Raw genomic sequence first — 23836 nt, 5'->3', positions numbered from 1 at the left:
GTGTGTGTGTGCGTGTGCGTATCAGCGTGTGCGTGTCAGCGTGTGCGCGTCAGCGTGTGTGCGTGTGCGCGTGTGTGCGTGTGTGCATGTGCTTGCTTTTAATCACTAATGGAAGAACTGACTGGTAAAATATTAAAATCCAACACTAATGATCCTTTTCATGTTTGTTCTCTTTGCACAGATGCACATGTACTCTCTTGGCATGACCCTGTTCTGGGGAGCAGACTATGAGATCCCACAGAGTCAGGTAAGGGAACCAGGAAATCAACACGAAGCACAGTACATTTGAATTTCATCTATTTAGTTGACATTCTTTATTACCACTCCACAAAGAATAAATGGTTGTTTAAATTATACAATACATTATTGGTTATAATATTGGTTATAAGTCCTTTGAATGTCATGTCACAAGGATACCCTGAGCCCTCAGCCCTTGACAATACAAAACAGAAAAGTATTTAAACGTGCTGACATTTTCGCTTCTTTATTCACAAGGATAACTTTTAAAAAACCTCTCTAGGATTTATACCACTTGGCTCGTCTGCACTGCATTGTTTCCCCCCCAAAAGGGACTTGTTACTTAATGTGGTTGTTGTTGACTGAGATGCAAGGTTGAGAAATACACCAAATCGCACCAAAGATAATTTTAGTGTTTTTTGTGTCATGTTTATTTTAAGCTGGCCAGCTGGTGTGATTGTTGGTGTGACGTGAGTGATGAAGTGTCTGTTGCCATGCGTCATCTTTCATCTAATTTTAAGCCAACCCCAAATTTAAGAGTGTTCTGTTTGGGACAACTTCGTGAAGAGCAGAGTAGAGTAGAACAGAGAATAATTATTTGTCACATGACACACTTGTACTTTGTACAACATGGAATGATAAGATAAACACTGGTTAACTCCATTCGGAAGGAAATGATCGTTGGTATGGATGTGTAGATACAGTAGATGGTTGGGGGAATGAGGTTTAGATATGACGAAAAACGTGTGAGGTTAAAATATTGAGTACAATAAATGGGAGCAGCCAGAGTGTGCTTTTTTTCTCCTGCTCTCCTTTAAGGAGGTTAGGATAGACACTTTAAATACTGTAAACAGGGCGAACGCAACAGAGACTTTTTGACTCTGAGGAAGGCGCAGGTGCGCCGAAACGTCAGTCATTTTGTGCACCAAAATAATAAAAAACCTCTAAAAAAGTTGCTGAGTGCTCCAGTCATCCCTGGGTCTAGTCACTGTGAAGTAGCCCAGCTTGTCTTGATACTAGGGATGGCACAAACCGCACCGAAAACCGAAACCGTACAATTCACACACATACCGAACCGAACCGTGCAATCCGTCGCAAACCGCAATTCATGTGCTGCCCAGAAAAATATGTAAAACAGACATTCTAGGAGTATCTTATCCAGTCTCTCTGATTAAAACATTATCGTATAAGACCAATCAGAGGATGACACAATTAAAATCACACCATTTTCAAATTATGAGCCTATACAATAAGCCTATTATAAGCCTATACATCACTTTTTAACTGCAGTTATATAAATATTGTTTAATATTCCCAGTGCATCATTTATCATGAACAAAAAAAAGAACCGTAGAGAACCGAAAACCGTGACCTTGACACCGTGATATGAACCGAACCGTGAATTTTGTGAACAGTACCACCCCTACTTGATACTGCCTTGGAGCACCACCAAGGCTGAAGCGCAGACATCCCTTCTTCTTCGCAGCAGAGAAGCTTAACTGACTGATATTCACACCACTCTTCCTTTCGCCATCTACCGTAGTCTTCAGTCTAAATCCCAGCAAACCGTCTAATTACACTCCTCCGTTTTTAACTCTCCGCTGAACGACGGTGTCATTTGTAGCTGACTGTAAAAAAAATGCACCCAAAATAGAATCCTTTTAATTTCCTCCTCTCTGCTTTACTCTGCAGTGTTGCTTGTAATTTGGTTCGAAGTGTAGCGCCTAGTGAGGCTTGCTTTTGCATATGATGATGGTGTCCCATCTTATCAGGTCCACGTGGCATGATTTATCGTCACACACTCGGGCAGTAATAAATGCGCAGCCACCTGAGGAATTTGAACCCTATTGCAGAAATTGTTTACAACCTTTTCCCATAATGCCAAGCTTTTTTGGGCCCCATAATAAGTGTTTGGTTGTATTTTAAACAGCTTTTTTTTAAAAATAGCAATTAAGTGTCTCAAAGAGCTGAGTATGGTACATGCATGCCTCCAAAGGAGTTAAAAGAAGTTGTAAACAACGGGACTTTTTGGAGATTAAAAATGTTTTGTTCCTTATCAAAAGTGCTTTGTCAACTTGAAACTTGGAGTTGCAATACATCAGATCAGAAGTGATGAATCTCTTTGGATAAGGAACAAAGTGATTTCAAGCTCCAAGTCCAAGTCCATTTGCTTACAACTTAACTTTGGATGCATGAGAATCTTCACAGCTACATATGATCTTTGTTCTGTTTATACTTTGTTGTGGTAATTTTTGCTGTAGACATACTCGTTTATTTTCATGTGAAATTTCTATCGCTGCATCTCACTGATGACAAATGTTCAAAAACTTAACAAGCCAACAAGGGGACAGGATAGCAATGTTTGGCATTTGGCCTAGCCATATTCTGCATATCTGTAAACTGTCACTGAGGCAGTGATCACGGTCACATTTTTGCACCCATGGCCATGGGGGATTGTCTCTGTTGGAAATTTCTTGCATTGTTACATGCTCAATGGTCCAAGTTAGGATTAAAAATAAAGTTCTGCTTAACCTCAATTGATTTATTCCAGTTTTCTACTCTCTCATAAAAAAATTATACTGATGAAATTACTCCAGCCTTTAACTAAGTCATCCCAACAGACCTAGCATTTAGCTTAAGGGATGAATTTTGTTGTGCTATGTCTCTCAAACATAAGTCCACCACGTTCCTTGACAACCACCACCATCTTTGCCATGCTAAAACAATACCCGTATGAAAGCCCTGATAAGGGAAAGAGCTGTATGTCAGGTTCCTTGAAAGCAGCATCATGTAGGAACATGTCATTTTCTGCGGGTTTTTCATGTGAAGAGCACGCCCTGTTGCATGTAAATGCGGTCTTGTATTTGTGTTCGGTTGTTTTGTGTTCTTCCACATCTGCTTTCCTAATTATTCCGTGAAGCAATTTCTGCTTATTCAGCTTCAGTTTACTGTACCACCTCAACTCATTACCCTGGGTTTATGCATGTGTAATGACCCTAAAGTTGAATCTATTTTAATACTTCCAGACTTGTATTTTGCTGTTCTTGCACCTACCCTTTGTAGACTATGAATCTGAGGGCAGGGTTGCCAGATGAGGCTGATGATTTCCAGCCCAAAAAATACTCAAAACTCGCCTGGAAGCACAAAATTCCGCCCAATTCTATTGATTTCTATGGCAAAAAGTGGGCGGGTTTTTCCTGATAAATGCCATTTTTACCCGCACACGGCCATCCTAAGCAGCCCAATTGGGCGGGAACCAGCCCAATCTGGCAACACTGTCTGAGGGTGCAAGCTCAGAACTATAACTTCATTCAGTTGCAATGCGCTGCATTCCCCTTCCTGTTGGGCAGGGGTGGGGAGTCTATGTCTCAAGAGGAGTTTGAGGCCGTTTTATCCGGCCCCTGATATAATTTTTATGTTATGCAGCTTCACATAAAATGACATATTTTGTAAAGGAATCTTAGAAAGTACCTTTGCTATACAATTGAGTTATATGCAGGGGACCTAGAGAAGGTGGGGTCTGTTTTAAAGGGGGCTGCCTTCAATACAGGCCTAAAGTGCAGGGGGAAATCCTAGTTTGTGTTCATAGTATGGCCCTCGGAGGACTTTTACGACCCTCGGAAAGAAGTGGTCCTTTTAGTCAAAAAGGTTCCCCACCCCTGCTGTAGGGCATGAAGCGGAGTCCGCGCCTATACACGCTGTTAATGATCATGAAAATAATACATTCATTACGTCAATCAAATAAGCATGTATATTTGATAGTCAATAAACAAAATAAAAATGAATGTGTTCTCGCTCATCCACCTCTTCTTGCAGCCCATGAAGCTGAGCCTCAACATGCTGTTATGGAACAAATCAATCAAATAAACGTATATATTTGATAATAAGTAAACAATAAACAAATGAATATGTTTGTGTTCTTTCTCGCTCCTCCTACCCTTGTAGCCCATGAAGCTAAGTGAGCGCCTCAACACGCTGCTACTGAGCATGTGCGAGGACTCGACGTTGACGCGCATGTCGGTGCGGACGGCTCTGGACGCGTGCAGCGCTCACATCCGCAGCTCCAGTGCCGAGCCCTCCTTCGCCTACGTCCGGAGACTGGTGCGCCTCGTGCTGGGCAGCCTCTCGCAGGTACTATACAGTACAGTAAAAAAGCCGCACTCCCGGATCAGTTTTTGTGCAGTTTTAATACTGGGTTAGCATGGCAGACAGACAGCATCTTTTTGAAGGCTTAGGCCGAAAAGTTCGTCTGTCTGCCATGCTAACCCAGTATTAAAACTGCAAGAAACTGATCCGGGAGTGCGGCTTTTTTTTACTATACATGAACTTTGCTGTTTGCTCGCACCCAACTTTTCTGAGTTGAGCGCACTTTCTCTACTAAAAGACTATACAGTACAGTACACTCACTTCTTCCTCTTCCACTCCTTCTCCTTTTCTCTTCCTCCTCTGCCTCTTCATCTCTCTTTCATTGCCTCTACGGCCTTACTGCCTATCCCCCTTTGTCCTTTTCTTACATGTTCTTCTCCCCTGTATTCTCTCTCTCTCTCTCTCTCTCTCTCTCTCTCTCTCTCTCTCTCTCTCTCTCTCTCTCTCTCTCTCTCTCTCTCTCTCTCTCTCTCTCTCTCTCTCTCTCTCTGCACCCTCTGATATTGACATTCTCTACTTATCCCAGGTAGAAATTCTGTCTGAGATGACACACTTACTTTTGCCCCCCCATGCGACACAAACATCCACAGAGGCGAACATGCCCCACAAACCAGTTAGGCTTGAATTGAAAGCACTGTGTGAATATTTGGGAATGAGCTGCTGATACATGTCAGGGCTTTTCCGTGGCCTACATTGCAGCATGCAGATCAATCACACTAATCCACCAGCCTTGAAATTAAGCTTTAAATAGAGTGAAATAGTGTATAGGGAATTAGACTCACCTGACTTGAGGTGGGGGAGGGGATTGGGGATTGGAATTAGGTTAGAATGATTGTAACAGTCGGGCACTACACTGAGTGGGCGCGATTTTAGGACCCAATTTAATGTTCATTTATATTTTGGAATAAAAAGCTCTTGTGAAATGCTCCTAGGTCAAGATTCGAAAGCTCAGGTTTCAGCTCCACATCTCACATCAAACGGCTCCGCTTTGAAACCTTTCAAAGCTAGGGTACAAACATCACAAGCAGTTTTACTATGTTTAATCATTAATGTATTATGCTGACCAGCTGAATGAAAAAACAGCTCCCGATAAATGTACACAGCTTCTGATAAGCGAATCTGAATCCCCAAACTCCCCTACACACACACACAAACACACAAACACACAAACACACACACACACACACACACACACACACACACACACACACACACACACACACACACACACACACACACACACACACACACACACACACACACACACACACACACACACACACACAATAATAATAATAATAATATAATGTTTGTAATTGTGTATATAATGCTAAAAAGTATTGGCTTATTGGCCAGACAGGGAATCCTTTCCTTGGGGGGGGGACACAAAAATCAGATGTCACACGCCCCCCCTGTCATGCCTCCGTGCCCCCCCAGGGGGGTTTACGCCCCACTTTGAGAAACACTGGTCTAAACCAAGCCTCTGGATCATGTGATGTAGCAGCAGACGACAAAAAAACACACGAGAGTGGAGCTCAGTCGGCACACCACCTGAGGCGAGGAAGGAGAGACTTGTCTGTTTAACCTGAACCTGTCATGTCAACCGTCTTCTCTCCGTTGCGATCATCAATTGTTCCTCTCTCACTCTCATTCTCTCTCTCTCTTTCTCATTCACTCTTTCTTGTCTCTCTCTCTTGCTGCCACTTTCATTGTCACTCTGTATGTTACTTTCTCTCTCACTCTCTCTCAAGTCCTTATTTGCGTATGGTCTGCACTTCTTAAGCCAGTGGTTCCCAAACTAGGACTCGGGACCCCTAAAGGGGTTGCGTAGGTACTGCAGTGGGCATAAAAACGGGAAATACATAGGTTAACAGTTAAGATTCAAGATTCAAGATTCAAGATTAGTTTATAACGTCTTATTATAGGTTTGAAGCCTATAAAGAGTAAAAATTGTTGTGTTTTTTGTGTCCTCAAAAAGATTAAAAAATAAAAATAAAAAATAAAAATAAAAAATAAAAAGAGAGGGGGGGGGGAGTGCAAAGAAAGTGCCTTGTTGTCTTCAGCATGAATTCAGTAATCTAACGGCTTGGTGGAAGAAACAACTAGTTAACAGCTATTTATGAACAGCATTCGCTTGTATGGTTAATACAGTAGATCTATTTGCTGTCCTGTAGATTTCTAGATTTCTAGCAATATTGGCGGACAAACTATTAATGGAAAATCTAGCAATATTAATGGAAAATAAAATCGTTGTGTCTCACTCACTGTCACTGTCATTGTCCCCCTCTATCTGCCATTGTCATTTTCCCTCGTACTCTTTCTCAAGTCCTACTGTCCTTGCTACTTATGATGTGACTTTCCATATACGGCGTGCATTCAGTCAGCTGAAGTGGTATCATCTGATTGAATGTCAGGTGGTGTTAGTCAGGAGTCTTTGCTTTTCTGTTTCTAATGTTCTATTCTTAGTACTAGATGTGGGGAAAACAAATCTCTTGCCATCAATATCAGATGTCCTAAATAAACACACAAAAATATTGTGTATTGTGTAATACTGGAAGTCTTTGCGTCTGTCTGTCTGTCTGTCTGTCTGTTGCTGGCTCTTTCTCATCCCTGTGTTCTTTTCTCTTTCCGTTCATGAGGCTTTAATTTATCCCTCATTCTCTGCTTTTCCCTGTTATCCCTCCATGGTCTTCATTTGTCCTTTCCCAAATTCATTACACTTTTGAGTCTTTTTCACTCTCCAATCCTATCCTTTCATCTTTCTTTTTCTCTTTCTTTTTCTCTTTCTTTCTTTCTTTCTTTCTTTCTTTCTTTCTTTCTTTCTTTCTTTCTTTCTTTCTACCTGTAACTTGAACCTTGACGTCATGTTAACCGTGCTTCTCTCTCTCTCTCTCTCTCTCTCTCTCTCTCTCTCTCTCTCTCTCTCTCTCTCTCTCTCTCTCCCTCTCTCTCTCTCCCTCTCTCTCTCTCTCTCTCTCTCTCTCTCTCTCTCTCTCTCTCTCTCTCTCTCTCTCCTCCAGCTGGACGGTCTGTTGTCTCAGTCCGAGAGGGAGTCTCTGCCGGAGAGGAGTAAAGAGATTCGCGAGCGCTTGCGAGGCAAAGGCCTTCCCGCAGGTAACCTGATCCCCTGTGTTAACCCTCCCGCATGTGGGCCCACACACTCTCATGCTGGCGGCACAAGCCTCAGCGTGTGCAGTGTGTGTACAGCCCGACCTTCTGACCCCTTTCAGACACACAGACACACATGCACAAATGCACGCATGCACACACGTTGACACATATGCGCACACACGTTGACACATATGCACACACACACACACACACACACACACACACACACACACACACACACACACACACACACACACACACACACACACACACACACACACACACACACACACACACACACACACACACACACACACACACACACACATCCACATGTACACACTCAAACACATTCACAGAATGACATGCACACACACAAACGCATACAAGGGTGGATGGATACACACGCAAGCACACACACACACACACACACACACACACACACACACACACACACACACACACACACACACACACACACACACACACACACACACACACACACACACACACACATCATGCGTTCCCTTTGTTTGCTCTCTCTGACTGGCCTGAAGAGCCCTCATGACCCCCACAAATCTACCCAGTAGCCCCTGAGTGTAGCCAGCTCTCCCCCAGAACCCTCTCTTCTCTTCTCTTCTCTTCTCTTCTCTTCTCTTCTCTTCTCTTCTCTTCTCTTCTCTTCTCTTCTCTTCTCTTCTCTTCTCTTCTCTTCTCTTCTCTTCTCTTCTCTTCTCTTCTCTTCTCTTCTCTTCTCAAACAGCTGTGGAGTGACCTAAAGGAGCATGTTCAACTGATCAGTCGTGCTGTTACATTTCTCCCCCGACCGACAATGACGTAATCTTCCTTTGCTATGGACTTGCTGATACTGACAAAAACGTTCTGCTTGCTCCTGTGTAATCCATGCTGCTATTTGTTAGATTGACAACCAGAAGCGAAGCATGTAATTAAATGTTGTTGTTTTTAGATGATTAGCTTATGATTGTCAAGGAACATCACAGTTTCCCAATTTATTTTTGGCCTTTATTATTATACAAAGGTGTGAGAGTAGACAGGAAATGACTGGAAGAGAGAGATGGGGCAGGGTCGGGAAATGACCCCGGCTGGACTCGAACCGGGGTCCCCATGGGCAATGTAAGCCCAAATGTGGGGGCTCGATTCACTTGGTTTGAGTCAGAGCTGTTGTTCCACTTTGCAAAACCTGATTCCTCTTGTGCTCAGTCGAAGATGAGTCCTAATACAATAATTAGCAATATGTATTTTATGAATAATTACCACATATGTTGTCTTCATATTCTTACTGCACATCATCGGCATGTAATAAGCACAATGGCATGCAACAAATTAGGACCATACTCATTGTAGGGGCCGTTGTTACTGTTTTCAGCGGATTAGGTCATCCATATCTACAGCTCAAGTAAATTGTTAAGTTAAAAAGCCACTGCATAGTACAGTGGTTCTCAAACTTTTTTGTGTGAAGTACCACCTGAGAAAAAATATTGAGCTCTCCAAGTACCACCTTCACAACCAACATTCCAAAATCGAAGTAAAGGCTTTCGTCCAGCATGACGAAATTGTGGACTACTGTAACACAAACCTCCCTGTCGATTGAGTTTGAAAATGCAACTGTATCGTAAAGTAAAACAACAAAGCAACAAACTTGTTCAGCCTTCAAATCAATGCACAAAAAATGTATTCTTCCAAGTACCACCAGAGATGTCTCAAGTACCACCAGTGGTACGTGTACCACAGTTTGAGCACCACTGGCATAGTAGATAAGAGGTAGAAGATAAGTAGAGAAGGGAAGTTCTTTATAGTCACTATACTATGTAAGTACAGTAAGATACTGTATAGGCTACTGTAAGATATATGTGGTTTGGAAGATCTTTAGAAAATAAGTAGTATAGAAGAGCACTGTAGGCAATAGGTACAATGCTATATATACAATCCACTATAAACTACATACAAACAAGGTTGGTATTTACATTAGGGCTATGATGGGCAATGACCACAGTGTGCACAGTTTGAACTCCTCTAGCAGTTTGTTGACACTGGTTTGACTGCAGAGAAGATGACTTACCAACACAAATGACAGTGCCATCTGCGTGAACTGTACTAAAATAAAAAAGCTAGTGTTAAAGTGATTGTTAACTCCTCTCTCTGTTTGTTGACACTGGTTTGAGAGTGTAGACAAGATGACTTGTCACCAGAATTGGCCCAGGAGAGTAGTTGGGAGTGGGCAGCAGCAGCAGCAGCAGCTTGTTGTTGCTACAGTACGTTTCTGCTGACTCATGCATGTGATGGCATGGCAGTGCTGCTGCTGCTGCTGCTGGTGGTGCTGCTGGCACTCGGAGGAAGTGATTCAGAGTGTAAACAGAGCAGAGAGCCCAGCTAGACCGGCAGGCTGTCACAGCACAACTACACCAGAGAGAGTAGAGAGAGAGAGTGGTTCCATTGGCCCATTGTTTCTGGGTTCTATTATTGCAAGGGGGATGGGGGGGAATCCCCCTTTAGGCAGACCTAGGCAGACCTAAGGACTGTTCTATTCAATGCTAGGAGTATTATGACACGCCCCTTCAGGCAGACCGGAACCTGGTCATGTTAGGTGCCCATAGCAACCTATTACATTGGCATATCTCTATATACTTAAAGAATCTCTGACTACACTGTCCTTGCTTTACTCTGCCCCACCCAGCCCTGCCTTGCCTTGCCACCCACGCCGTTTTGCCTCCCGCACGTTTGCTACCCTATAGTCATGCTGCGTGTGCTCACGTGTGGAAATCTTGTACCTCTGTGTGTGTGTGAGTGTGTGCAGACTAGAGAGCAGGAGGAGGAGGAGGAAAGTTGATGAAGCTGTAAAATAAGCAAGTCTAACCTGACACAGGCAAGCCTGGACACCTCATTCCAAACAGGAGCCCTAATCATTTTCAAGAAGGGAGTGTGCGTGTGTGTGTGTGCGCCTGTGCATGTGCGTGTGCGAGTGTGAGTGTGCACTCACGTGTGTGTGTATGAGAGTAGATGGGTTGTTGTTAAGACTGGAACTGGTGTCATGCAAGCAACTCCTCTTTGTAGTTTAGTTGATGTAGCGCCACTGTTTCAACAGTGCAAGTTCACAAAATGTACTCTATATCAGGAGTCTGCTCATGTATGGGATGTGTAGACTATGTTTTGCTTCAATTCCTGCAGCCACAAGCCAACAAGCCCAGAAAAGAAATAGAGAAAGACTTGAGAGAGACAGAGAGAGAGAGAGAGAGGCGGAAGAGAGGAAAGCAGATCTACAGACAGACAGACAGACAGACAGACAGACAGACAGACAGACAGACAGACAGACAGACAGACAGACAGACAGACAGGTCTGTGTTTTGGTGTTGTGGACTGCATACCTTTTGCCTGCTAACCCGCGAGCTGCACAGCCAGGGTGTTGATAGGAGTCTATATCTGTTATCCATTTGAAATTGGCAGTGGCTTTGTGTTGCAGACGTTTGGTGTAGCATGGACGGCGTTTTACCTCATCCCTGCAGAAAGAAGAACCACTAGCCACCGACAGCCCTGATGAGGAAAGAATGAGAAATGAGAAACACTTTGGAGAGGGAGAGAGAGAGGCAGAGCAAGAAGAGAAAATAGATTTGTGGTCTGAAAGAGAGAGCCATCTGTGTTTGAGGTCGTGGAATCTACAGCTCTTCCCTGCTAAACTTACAGGCCGCGTGTGCGTGTGCGTGTGCGTGTGCGTGCGTGCGTGCTAGGGGTGGTACGGTTCACAAAATTCACGGTTCGGTTCATATCGCGGTGTTAAGGTCACGGTTTTCGGTTCTCTACGGTGATAAATGGTGCACTGGCTAATAGAATCAGACTTATCACTAAATATCCTACATATGGTTTGTATAGGCTTATAATGTGAAAATGGTATGATTTTAATTGTGTCATCCTCTGATTTGGTCTTATACGCTAATGTTTTAATCAGAGAGACTGGATAAGATACTCCTAGAATCTCTGTTTTACATATTTTTCTGGGCAGTACATGAATTGCGGTTTGCGATGGATTGCACGGTTCTGTTCGGTATGTGTGTGAATTGTACGGTTTCGGTTTTCGGTGCGGTTTGTGCCATCCCTAGTGCCTGCGTGCGTGCGTGCGTGGTTGTGTCTTCACGGTAACACTTTATTTTAGGGACACATCTATTAGCACTAATACATAAAATATTAATGCATGTGTAAGTAACTTGTAAGGCATGTACTAAGCAAAATAAGACAGTTGTTAAGCATGTATTCACAAATGTCTTGTTCATGCACAATAAGGGATTTATTACCAATATAACCTTAGTAAGGACCTAGTAGACCTAGATTTCTATTTATGTGTAAGCAGTAAGGGCCGGAATACAATGTGTATAAGCTCCTGGTACACTGTGTGAACAAACCCTGAACAGTGTGAAAACAGATGTGGAATAAGGGTCCCTATTCTAAAGTGATGCATTGCTCAGCCCAGATGGCTTAGGGCCCCCGCACTACCTAGGGCCCCGACTCTATGTCCCCCCCCCGGAAGCAAAGTGTAAGAGCATTTCAGATTCTATTAGTCTCAGTAGGTATGAAGATCTCACTTATTCTACTCACTATGTTAATGAGTAATTGGAAGCATTATATAGCAAGGATTGGACGTAAAGTTATCAATGACGGTGGGTGGTGAGATGTAATTTTTTCATACACCAATTAGTTTTAATTGTAAAAACCCTACAATAAATGCAGAATATAACGATGAGTAATAGTTTGGAAGCGAAACTAAGCTATTCCTTTCTGATAAATAAGTTAATGTTTGAGAAACTTAGCTACAAGAAGTGCAGTGCATGATGGGTACGCCCTTAGTCAGAAATGCAATGCATGGCCAATGCAGCAATATTTCTGTTGTTACGTACATGGCAAATTGTTTGGATAGCAACTAAATTTCACAAGTGAGGGGAGGAGCTAAGGACGTAGGCTCAGAGCTGGGTAGGTTGTCTGTTGGCCTAGATTGCGTACCCATCATGCACTGCACTTCTTGAAGCTAATGTTCTCAAACATTCACTTAATTATCACAAAAGAGTAGTTTAGTTTTGCTTCAAAACTATTATTCTAATGTTCTGCATTTATTTTGGGTTTTTTTACAATTAAAACTCAGTGGTACATGAAAAAAAATTACATCTCACCAACCCACCGCCATTGACAAGTGTATGTTCAATCCTTGCTATATATAGGCTCTTGTTACCTCCCTCTCATAATATGAACAAGAGAAAACTAGATGACTCAGCTGGGAATGTATTAATTATTTGATATACCCTTACACTTTGTAGATCGGGGGGGCTAGGTAGTGCAGGCCTGGGTGGTGTGGGGGCCCTAGGACTTTGGTAGTGCAGAGGCCCTGAGCCATCTGGGCTGACCAATGCATCACTTTAGAATAGGGACCCTTATTCTGCATCTGTTTTCACACTGTTCAGGGTTTGTTCACACAGTGTGTCGGGAGCTTATACACATTGTATTCTGCCACTTACTACTTACTAATAAATAGAAATATAGGCTTACTGGTCCTTACTAAGGTTATATTAGTAATAAATCCCTAATTGGGCATGAACAAGACATTTGTGAATACATGCTTAACAACTGTTTTATTTTGCTTAGTACATGCCTTACAAGTTACTTACACAGGCATTAATATTGTATGTATTAGTGCTAATAGATGTGTCCCTAAAATAAAGTGTTACCGTCTTCACATATCTGCGTGCGTGTGCATGGGCTTGTGTGTGTTTTGTGTGTGCTTGGGCTTGCATGCGAGTGTGTGTTTTGTGTGTGCTTGTGCTTGCATGCGAGTGTGTGTTTTGGAGGGGTTGTTAGGACGCCACACTCCACACACTCACACACACACTCCTGTGGGGTGGCTATGAAAAAATGCGGTCAGTCCGCCTGTGTTTGTCTGGGAACACACGGTCGCTCTACATCTGCTACCTCTACCACCTCTGTGTCGTAAAGGCATTTATCTACTTAATCTTCCCACGGTTTGGATTCACCATTCTCTTGTTTTTCTGTTCTTTTCCTGTCTGTGTATAGCTCAGTTCTGTACTAGAACTGCTCTCTTTCTTCCCCCCTCTCTGTCCTTTTCTGTCTGTCTCTCTCTCCCTCTCTCTCTCTGTCTCTCTCTCTCGCTATCTCTTTTTCTCAGGGCCTCAAATTGACTTGCTGCTTTCCCCCCTTGTGTTTCTTACTCTGTCTTTAGCACACTCTTTCTCTCTCTCTGTCTGCCATCCTCCCCACCCCCTCTCTCCCTCTCTCTCTCTCTCTCTCTCTCTCTCTCTCTCTCTCTCTCTCTCTCTCTCTCTCTCTCTCTCTCTCTCTCTCTCTCTCTCTGCCTCTGTTGTTTCCTCTCTTAAGGTCAGATTAGACTTCAGCAACTGCGAGCGTGAAAAGTCGCGTGGGAGTGGCCACGAACCAATTTTGTATTCATGCATCTGCGAGCTCTGCGAGGTCCGAGGTCTCGTTGCCAGCCACATTTGAAATTGCGCGATTAGGCTACTTTCACTACATTGTAAGCACTGCGGTCATTATTAAGCAATGTTGCTTTCTATCCCGGTTAGCTAGGTATTTTCACACAAATTGCAAAGGCAATGCAGTGGTATCATTATTTGACATACCCAGTCTGTTTTCACGAGCAGAAAATGCAAGCATGTAAAGACAGTTGATTCTGCCGATGTGTGTTTACATTCGGTGGAGGAACGGTAGTAAAACCGCAGGCATTGTGCCACGAGTGTTCAACTGATGCATTGTTTGTTACTTAGCTTAGCTTCGTGTATTTACACACATTTACACTTAAGGCATTAATAAAGTTTTTAACAGAATACAGCTCTGCTCTCGCAAACTACTGGCATTGCGCTGCCACAAGAACAGAACAAGGAAGTAGCGAGACGACCAATCATAGTGCCTTTTTGTCTGCGTACTCCGCGTCCGACCGACGGATAGTTAGAATTTTTTCGAGGCGCTAGACGACGGGCGCAGAGCCTCTGAGAGGGGGGCGTGGACTCGCATAGACAGAAAACGGACGGACGCAGATTCTATGCGAGCGAAGCATAAATCTAGCTTTAGCCTGCCCCGTGTTTGTCTCTTGAGGGCCGCCTAAAGAGCACTGTGGACCGACCGTCTGAGTCTGAAAGTGAATGTAGACGAGCTGCACACCGCAAACCAGAAGCTGAGTTTAATTTAGGAAAATATGAGCGAATCCTCCCCCTGTTTTTTTTTTTTTCGCTGCACACCAGGCCAACACATCTCTTCTGCTTCTCTCTCTTTCTCTCTCTCTCTCTCTCTCTCTCTCTCTCTCTCTCTCTCTCTCTCTCTCTCTCAAGCCCTTGAGAATACACACACACACACACACACACACACACACACACACACACACACACACACACACACACACACACACACACACACACACACACACACGCACACACACACACTAGTGCTCCCTCACTGCTTATGTAACCATGGCATGGTATTGATTAGAGGCCTATTTCTCTCCCCCCTCTGTCCTTTCCACTGTCCGGAGACTAAGTCTGACACTGGGCCTGTGCCCTGCTGTTTTGGTATGGCTCTGCCTAGTGTTATGCAGTGCAAGGGGCTTGCGTACATGCCTGTCTGCGCCTGTCTTTCTGCTTGCCTGTCTGTCTTTCTACCTGTCTGCCTGTCTTTCTGCCTGTCTGCCTGTCTTTCTGCCTGTCTGCGCTTGTCTTTCTGTCTGTCTGCGCCTGTCTTTCTGCTTGCCTGTCTGTCTTTCTACCTGTCTGCCTGTCTTTCTGCCTGTCTGCCTGTCTTTCTGCCTGCCTGCCTGTCTTTCTACCTGCCTGCCTTTCTTGTTGGCTATTTGTTGCCTGCTTACATGCCTGTCTGCCTCCCTTCCTGTCTTTCTGCCTCTCTCTCTCTGCCTGGTTGGCTGTCTGTCGCCTTGCCTTTCAGTCTTTCTGTCTGTCTCTGTCTCTGTCTGTCTCTCTACCCATGCACCCGTCTCCCTACCTTGCCTGTCTGTCTCTCTTCCAACCCATGTTTTCTTCTGCCTGTATGTCTGTCTGCTTCTCTACCTGTCTGTATGTCTGTCTGCTTCTCTGCCTGTCTGCCCACCTGTCTGTCTGTATGTCTGCTTCTCTGTGTATCTGCCCACCTACCTGTCTGTCTGTCTGCTTCTCTGCCTGTCTGTCTGTCTGCTTCTCTGCCTGTCTGCCCACCTGTCTGCCTGTCCTTTGAAGATGCTGGCCGGGCGGCCTTGATGGCGAAGGTCAGGATATGACTCATCTCACAAGCCGCATCTCCGTCATCAGCGGCTTCTTGCCTGTCCTAACCTCAGACAGGCCAAACTAAGTAAAGACGGACTGGGTAGGAGGAGGAGGAGGAGGAGGAGGAGGAGGAGGAGGAGGAGGAGGAGTGAAAATCATGTCTTGGAAATGTTGTGTTGACATTGCTACATGGCTGCCTCTGTCTGAAGAACACCTCACACTCGACTCTCCTGCTACTGTGTGTTCATATGTTTTCTTTTCTCTTTTGTCTTTCTTTTCCCCCTCTGTTTTAGCTTCGTGTTCAAGATTCATTTCGCTATCAATCAACCAATTCACCATGTCCTATAGAGAACATGCATTCTAACGTCCTCAATGGGAGATAAAAACACTTTACTTCAAAGAAATTGAAATCAAGTATGTGAGGAAAATGTAGGTCAACAACTTAATGGGAGGCTATGCTGAGTGCTGAGTCATTTGTCCTAGTGTGCTCTCACTTGTGTGCACACAGAATTGGTGCGTGTGAGAGAGAGAGAGAGAGAGAGAGAGAGAGAGAGAGAGAGAGAGAGAGAGAGAGAGAGAGAGTTTGTGAGTGAGCGCAGGAGAGAGCATATGAGAGAGAGAGAGAGAGTTTGTGAGTGAGCGCAGGAGAGCATATGTATAGTTAGCAGGGGAGCATGTGCTTTGTAGATCAGAGCTCTCTGCGTGCAGCCTGGTTTTACAGTCCAGACTGGTAGCTAGTTTCCCCCCTCCTTCTCCTCCTCCTCCTCCTCCTCCTCCTCCTCCTTCCCCCCATTTATTATTTTCTCTGTCTGGTAACCTCTGTCTCCCTTTTATTTTCTTGCTTAATTCATTTAATTCTCTCTTCCCCTCCTCTTACTCACTCACACAACTTAGACACACACACACACGCACGTGCACACAGACGCATACAGACAGACAGACAGACAGACAGACAGACAGACAGACAGACAGACAGACAGACAGACAGACAGACAGACAGACAGACAGACAGACAGACAGACAGACAGACACAGACAGACAGACACACACACACACACACAGATACAGACACACACACACATACACATACACATACACATACACATACACATACACATACACATACACATACACATACACATACACATACACATACACATACACATACACATACACACACAACGGTCCTCCTTTCTTCTCCCCCTCACATCGCATCATGTCTTTGCATGCATCCGACAGCAAAACCATTCTCTCTGGGAGAGGGCAGGTCCTGAGATGCACTAGGTAGGAGGGCGAGGCCCTGTCTGCCATTTCAAATGTCTTAAAACAGATCAGGACATGGACATGAAGAGGTGAATTTAGGTCAGCGAGCGGTGATCAGTGAACCATCAAAGGTACAGAGCAGGTTTAAAACTGTGTGCGTGTGTGTGCGTGCGTGCGTGCGTGTGCGCGCGTGCTTCCGCGTGTGTTTGCGCAGAACAGGGTGGAGTTTGCTCCAGTCATTTGTGAAATATAGAAGGATGGAAACTTTCAAGGAACGTAGCGGTAGGGAAAAAAAGTCCAAGTTTTGTAGCTCCTCTGACCTTCTCGTTTGAAACTTTTATTAGACAAGAGAGAGTGAAGGCGATTTAGCCGTGAGCTCTGTATATCCAGCTGGGTGAAACATTGTAATCTGGAAATTTACCTTTTAATGGAAGACCTCGGACTCATAAGATGTATCGGACTTTTGGCCTTTGGCTTCGTTTCCTCACCAAAAAGACATTAGCTAACTGTCTATGTAGAATGGTCGACTAGTGTGATGAATTTCCCTTTCTCCTACATCTGTACCTACTCCCCCTCTCTCTGAGTGGTGTTAATTATTTTTTATTTTTTGCCTCAAGTTCCTGCAACCAATTAAGAGATGGACTGATGATTCCTTTGTTCTATTTCTTGTTTTCTCTCTCTCTCTCTCTCTCTCTCTCTCTCTCTCTCTCTCTCTCTCTCTCTCTCTCTCTCTCTCTCTCTCTCTCTCTCTCTCTCTCTCTCTCTCTCTCAATTTCTCATCAATTTCCTCTCTCTCTCTATCAATTTCCTCTCTCTGTGTCTATCTTCTCGTAGTCCTTCCCTTTCCTCCACCACCTTAATGATTGAATAATTGAAATCCCTGCCTTAACCGTCTTCAGATTAAGTCTAGTTTTCGTCTAAGTGTCCAGTGAAGGGAAGGCAGTGTTGGGATACGAGGCCTCTGGTTTGAGCTTGTGAACATCTGGGCCATCCGATCTGCCCTGGTGTGGTGTGGGGGCGGAGGGGCAGACTGCTTTCCTCTCAAGCTGTTCTCCGGTCAGCCAGAATAGGACGGAAGCAGGGGTGTCGCTCAGGGGAGTAAAGTGTGACTGAGTTACCAGGGCCCTTTGTGCAAAGTATATAGGGGTCCCACATTACATTATATTGCATTTGGCAGACGCTTTATAACCAAAGCGACTTTCAAAAGAGGACATAATCAAGCCAACATCACAAGTAAATACAAAATGCACAGGAAATATACAGAACAACAAGTGCAGTTCCAAAGAGGGGTTAGTTTTTTTTATTATTATTAATGAAGAGTACAAATTCAGCACACACACAAACATATACACACACACATACAGTTCGATTCATATTGATATATGGCTGGGGGGGTCCATCGGAGCAGATTGTACATAGACCCATAGTTTGCTGCTACGCCCCTGAACGAAGTGCCAGCTCTGTTTCCTGGACCACCAATAACTTTTTTTTTTTTTAAATCGCCCTAGCTGTACCACATGGATCGCATGGAAAGACGTCTTACTTGGTTCCCGAATGCTCTAACTTTTGGACTGAACCTTCAGTCTGCATCAGGTGTGGGAACAGAAAAAAACAGTCACTGTTCTCTCACAGTCCGCCCGATTTTTCGGTTCCTGATTGCTGTACTCTTCAGAGTGAAAAGGACAGTTCGAGGTTAGGTGGAGGAACCGGAACTAGCTCCAGCATTGTTCTCTGCAGTGTCGCCCTGAAAGCGCAGTATGCGACAGCTAGAGGCAGAGATGATTACTGATGCAATGAATTTGTGAGTTCACATCACAACCCAGCTCCAGTCCAGGGGTGTGTTTCTCGAAAGCATTGTTTCCAACCAAGTTAGCAACTTACTTGGTCGCAGTGCAATTTCCCATTTCGAGGTTTCGAGAAACACACCCCAGCCTAGCTCAACTCAGTCCCAACCTTGTCTAGCCCCAGCCCAGCCCAGCCCCAGCATAGCATAGCCCAGCTCCAGCCCACCATAGCCCAGGTCAGCTCAGTCCAGCCCATCTCCAGCATAGCATAGCCCAGCTCTTGCCCATCTCCAGCCTAGCTCAGCCGAACCCCAACTTTGTCCAGCCCAATTCCAACCTTGTCCAGACCATCTGCAGCCCCAGCCCAGGCTGGGCCATCTCCGGGCCATCTCCAGTGCTGCTCATTCCAGTGCAGCAGTCCACCAGAAGGGCTCCCATTGTTCGCCTCCTGCCTGCTCAGCTCTCCCAGCCAATTACAGCCTATTACTGACCTCAGCCTCAGCCACTTCCCCACAGACCCTTGGCTTCCTCCCCACAGACCCACTCTCGGACGCTCTCTGCTCTCCCTTGTGTGTGTGTGCATGCGTGTGTGTGTGCATGCTTGTGTGTGTGTGTATGCATGGGTGCATGCGTGTGCGTGTCTGTGCAAGCGTGCATGTGCGTGCGTGTGTGTGCTTGTGTGTGCGTGTGTGTGCGTGTGTGTGCGTGTGTGTGCGTGTGTGTGCGTGTGTGCGCGTGTGTGCGCGCGTGTGTGCGTGTATGCGTGTGTGTGCACGCGTGTGTATGCACGCGTGAGTGTGTGCGCGTGTGTGCGTGTGTGTACACTGGCCTCTAACAAGCATATTTTCCCCTCCGTTTGATTTCCTCATCCTGCTCTCTGGTCATGCTTCCAGCTACTTAGGGCTGGTAGTTGGTCCTTTTTTGGTGCAATTTTTTTTTCAGGATATTTTTTTCAGGATACAAATTTAATTCAATATTCAGGGGAAGGAAATGTATTCCATTTTGTAGTCGAACTGTACTGTAGTAGTCTGTGAGTTTCTGTGTTGTTCACATGAAACGATCAATGTGTTCGATCACATGAAAACTCTTTAAAGCTGGACGATATATTTTGCTGTGGTTGTTTTTTTTTTGACTAATGAATTGGCAAAGGATGAATGAACAGGGTATGACTATCGCATTGTTTAGTTTCGTGGAAACAGGCATCCTAGAGAGAACCATTAAATGCTGTGGAGTGATTAAATAATGGGCACTCTCCCCTATGTGTGGTCTTCGTACACATCCATGGCTGAAGTGCCCTTGAGCAAGGCACCCAACCTCACAATACTTCAGGGGCTGTAACCAGGGGCTGCTGATAGCTGTGTGTGGATCTGCAACAGTCATCTCCAAATCCCCCCCCCCATCCAATACATGCAATCAGGGCTTGACGTTAGCACCTGCCAGCCGACCAAATGTGCCAAGTAACAGCCAATTTGACAGGCAACTTATTCTTTGATAAGACAAATAGTAGTTGCATCAAGACAGTAGTTGCATCAGTTGTTTGCATTTAAAAACATGGCAACAAAACTCTGGCTGGCAGAAAGGGGAGATGGCTAGTGAATCTGGAAAACCACTAGCCAGCCACAGTGGCCGTTGAGCAAAAAGCCTGTCATGCAATGTAATGAGAGTTCAGTTCTGGGCTCCCTCTCTCTGTGGGACCAGGACAATACACTGTAATAATAACTGTGTGTTGTTTGTGTAAAAGTGTCAGATGAGTGCAATGTATTTTAAAGGACCAGTTCAGTCAATTTCAACATGCAGTTGTACTGCTCACACTACCCTGGACTTGTCAGTACCTGAGGTTTTTTTCTTTCTTTCTTTCTTCAGCCATTTCCGAGATCCTGGTCATTGTAATGGGGGCAGCGCTTTGTTTACATTTAAAAAAAAACATTTGTACTTATTCCCAAAAACAACCAAAAGGTTATACAACATCAGCAGACAACTAGCAAACAGCGGTACCGTTTGGGAAAATATTTGAAGTAGGCCTATGTTAATTAAAAAAAAAATGTAAACAAACACTGAATAGCTCATATCTCGGAAAGGGCTGAGCCGCAAAATGTGGCATCACCGGGTACTGACAAGTCAAGGGTAGCGTGAGCAATTTCAACAGCATATTGAAATTGACTGAACTGGTCCTTTACATTACATTGGTCTACACTACACTAAATTAGTGTCATGCATTAAAAGTAATGTGTTTTGTCTTCAGGTCGGAGTGCAGCCCATCGCGTGCTAGAGCGCTACCGAGCACGCTCCCAGGACCAACAGCAGCAACACCCCTCGTCCTCCTCCACCTCCTCCATCACGGGGGGAGGCCTCAACCGCGGCCTCAGCCGATCCATGAGCTCGCTGCCCATCCAAGACATGCTGCGGGGGGACGACAGCGCACTCCACTACCCCTCCTCCTCCGAGTTCCACCACCCGGGCTCGGAGTCGTCCTCGGAGCTCTACCCCCAGCTCCAGGCCCTCCAGGCCCAACAGCAGCTGCAGCAGCAGGCGGCGGCACGCGGGCGGGTGTCAGACCCCGGCAGGAGACCCCCGTCGAACCGCAGCAGCAGTGGAGGTGGGATTTATTACACACACTCTTACATTGCATTTGATTCCTTTGTTCAATGCAAAGTTATGTTGTGTTAGGTTTCGTTGGTTTATTACACTGTTACATGCATGTACAAGGTAATGTAGTGTGAAATGTAATTTTACATTGCATTCCATTCCATTGTTTTATTGAACTTTATGTTACGTTAGGTTGCGTTGTTTTTTTGCGACAGATGTTTTTGTTTCATGTGATGCCATGCGCTATTCCATGGCAGTTGCAGTGAAAAGGGGTGTCATTGACATTGCATCGCATTGAATTGCTTTGCATAACACGTAGCACGTCATATTAGATATGTGTTATTTGTGCGTTAGGTCATACTGCTTATAAAGAAAAAAATGGCCTCTCTCTGTGTCTGCTTGTCCAACACTTTCTCTCTCTCTCTCTCTCTCTCTCTCTCTCTCTCTCTCTCTCTCTCTTCTTCTTTCTTTCTTTCTTTCTTTCTTTCTTTCTTTCTTTCTTTCTTTCTTTCTTTCTTTCTTTCTTTCTTTCTTTCTTTCTTTCTTTCTTTCTTTCTTTCTTTCTTTCTTTCTTTCTCTCTCTCTCTCTCTCTCTCTCTCTCTCTCTCTCTCTCTCTGTGTGTCTCTCTCTCTGTCTCTCTCTCTCTCTCTCTCTCTCTCTCTCTCTCTCTCTCTCTCTCTCTCCCCGTCTCTCTCCGCAGGTGGTGGCGACTTGTTGCAGCAGCGTCGTAAGCACTGGGCGTCGGCGGTGGACCTAGCGTGTCTAGACCCCGAGGTGCTGCACTGGGGCGAGCTGGAGGAGGCGCGGCGGGGGAGCAGCGCCCTGAGCACACGCTCCGCCGGCCGCCAGCGCGTCTCCTCGCGCCCCCCTCTCCAGCTCTCCCACCACAAGGACGCTGGACGCCACTCGGACTTTGGCCTGCAGCCGACGAGGCCGCACCACATGTCGGCCATGTCGGTCAGCTCGGCCCTCAACAGCGCCTACGAGAGGATACGCGAGAGGCAGAGGAAACTGCACGCCCTGCAGCAGGCCATCGACGGTGAGTGCTTAGTTTGCTAAGTCAGAGTGTCGTCACAATGACGTACCAGCTATGTGAACCTATGTTAGCCGAAAGTTATCCCCCCATAGGGCTTTCAGGCCGACCACCAGTTACGCACCAGTTACGTTCAGCACGAAAGTGCTTATCTGCGAACCGCCCGTGTTCATACCGGGCTCTGAACTTCTGCACGTGACTGCGTTACCCGGATGAACCTGCTGACGGGCACGGGTCGTCACGGTTCGCGGAGAAAAACCTAGTATTTTGCGGTTCGCATAGCGAACCAACTTTCTGGTTCGCGAACGCAAATATCTGTGGCATGAACACGGTGGCCGGTTCGCGATTAGCTGCATGCTCTGCAGTAGGCTAACGATGGTGAGTGCTTATGTCAGAGACATACTAGACACTAAATATGATTTATCTCAGTCACCATATTGAAAAGCTCTCCGTTTGTCATGTGGTGGTTGCTGTTCATTGCTGTTTATTTGCTGCTCTCCTTGGCCCTTTGAGTCATTTGTCCTAGACATATGAGATGGTGACCACTGTTATGTCAGGTTGGTGTCATTCATTGAAGGTTTTTTTTATCCCAGTTATATAAAGTGCGTGCTCCAACAAGGTTCAGAGCCACAGCTTTGTCATGTGGGTATCATTGTTGTGTTTCAGTTTTTCTGTGTAGGCGGTTCCAGTTTTTTTTTTTTTGTCTTTTTCCGCTGTGGGTTATCAAGAAATTCCTGTGGTTTGGCAAGCTATAGCACCCCACTGCACCCACGGTGTGCTTTTAGATTCATAAGTACAGAGCATTACACATTATTGTAAAACATTACACAATATACTGTATGTTGTATATGCTACGATTGCCAGGCTGTGCCCTCCTAGTGACGCAACACTTTCAGCGTTGCAACTAGTCAGGTCAAGAGCAATGCAAGTACTTTCTGAGTTCCCGAAAATACGGGAACTCCTCCCAGTTTGTTGGTAAGAAAACAACCATAAGCAAACCAAGGGAGGCAGGTCAACCATGCCATTTGGGAAATGTTAATTGTTATGCTCTTGGTCAGACCAAGTCTCGAAGAGGTTTGAACGTAGATGATTATCAGGCTAATGCTACGATGCATCATGGAAGACTAAGCTCTCCAACATGTGAAGGGTCTAGTTTGATGCACATTGACAATAGGTGAAGTTGGATTTCAAGACATTGATTGACTGGATTTAAATGCTGTGAATACTTATTTATTTTTCTTTCACTGCTGCCTTCTTATTTTTCTGAATCACTGCTACCCGGCATCTGTCTCCTACCTGTGGACTTCATTTGAATCAGCTGGCCCAGTCAGAGGTTACATGAGCCTGTTTTACACTTGACATTAGCAACGCGATCCAAAGCGGGTTCTGTGACGAGTTA

The 23836-nt window shown here is 45.1% G+C and overlaps 1 protein-coding gene across 4 annotated transcripts in view; it reads left to right on the top strand.

Moving 5' to 3' along the window:
- ptpn13 (protein tyrosine phosphatase non-receptor type 13) overlaps positions 1–23836 on the top strand; it is a 112229-nt gene that overhangs the window by 30615 nt on the left and 57778 nt on the right. For all 4 annotated transcript variants that reach the window (XM_063210608.1, XM_063210609.1, XM_063210607.1 and 1 more), the window contains exons 4-8: positions 182–247; positions 4183–4368; positions 7404–7497; positions 21060–21413; positions 22105–22443. In XM_063210608.1, the coding sequence (XP_063066678.1) occupies positions 182–247; positions 4183–4368; positions 7404–7497; positions 21060–21413; positions 22105–22443 (1039 nt within the window). The remainder of the gene's footprint in view (positions 1–181; positions 248–4182; positions 4369–7403; positions 7498–21059; positions 21414–22104; positions 22444–23836) is intronic.

This window comes from Engraulis encrasicolus, chromosome 11, assembly GCF_034702125.1.
Source record: "Engraulis encrasicolus isolate BLACKSEA-1 chromosome 11, IST_EnEncr_1.0, whole genome shotgun sequence".
NCBI lineage: Eukaryota > Metazoa > Chordata > Actinopteri > Clupeiformes > Engraulidae > Engraulis > Engraulis encrasicolus.
The sequence above is the reverse complement of the archived record's forward strand: the minus strand, read 5'-3'. Positions and strand labels throughout refer to the sequence as shown.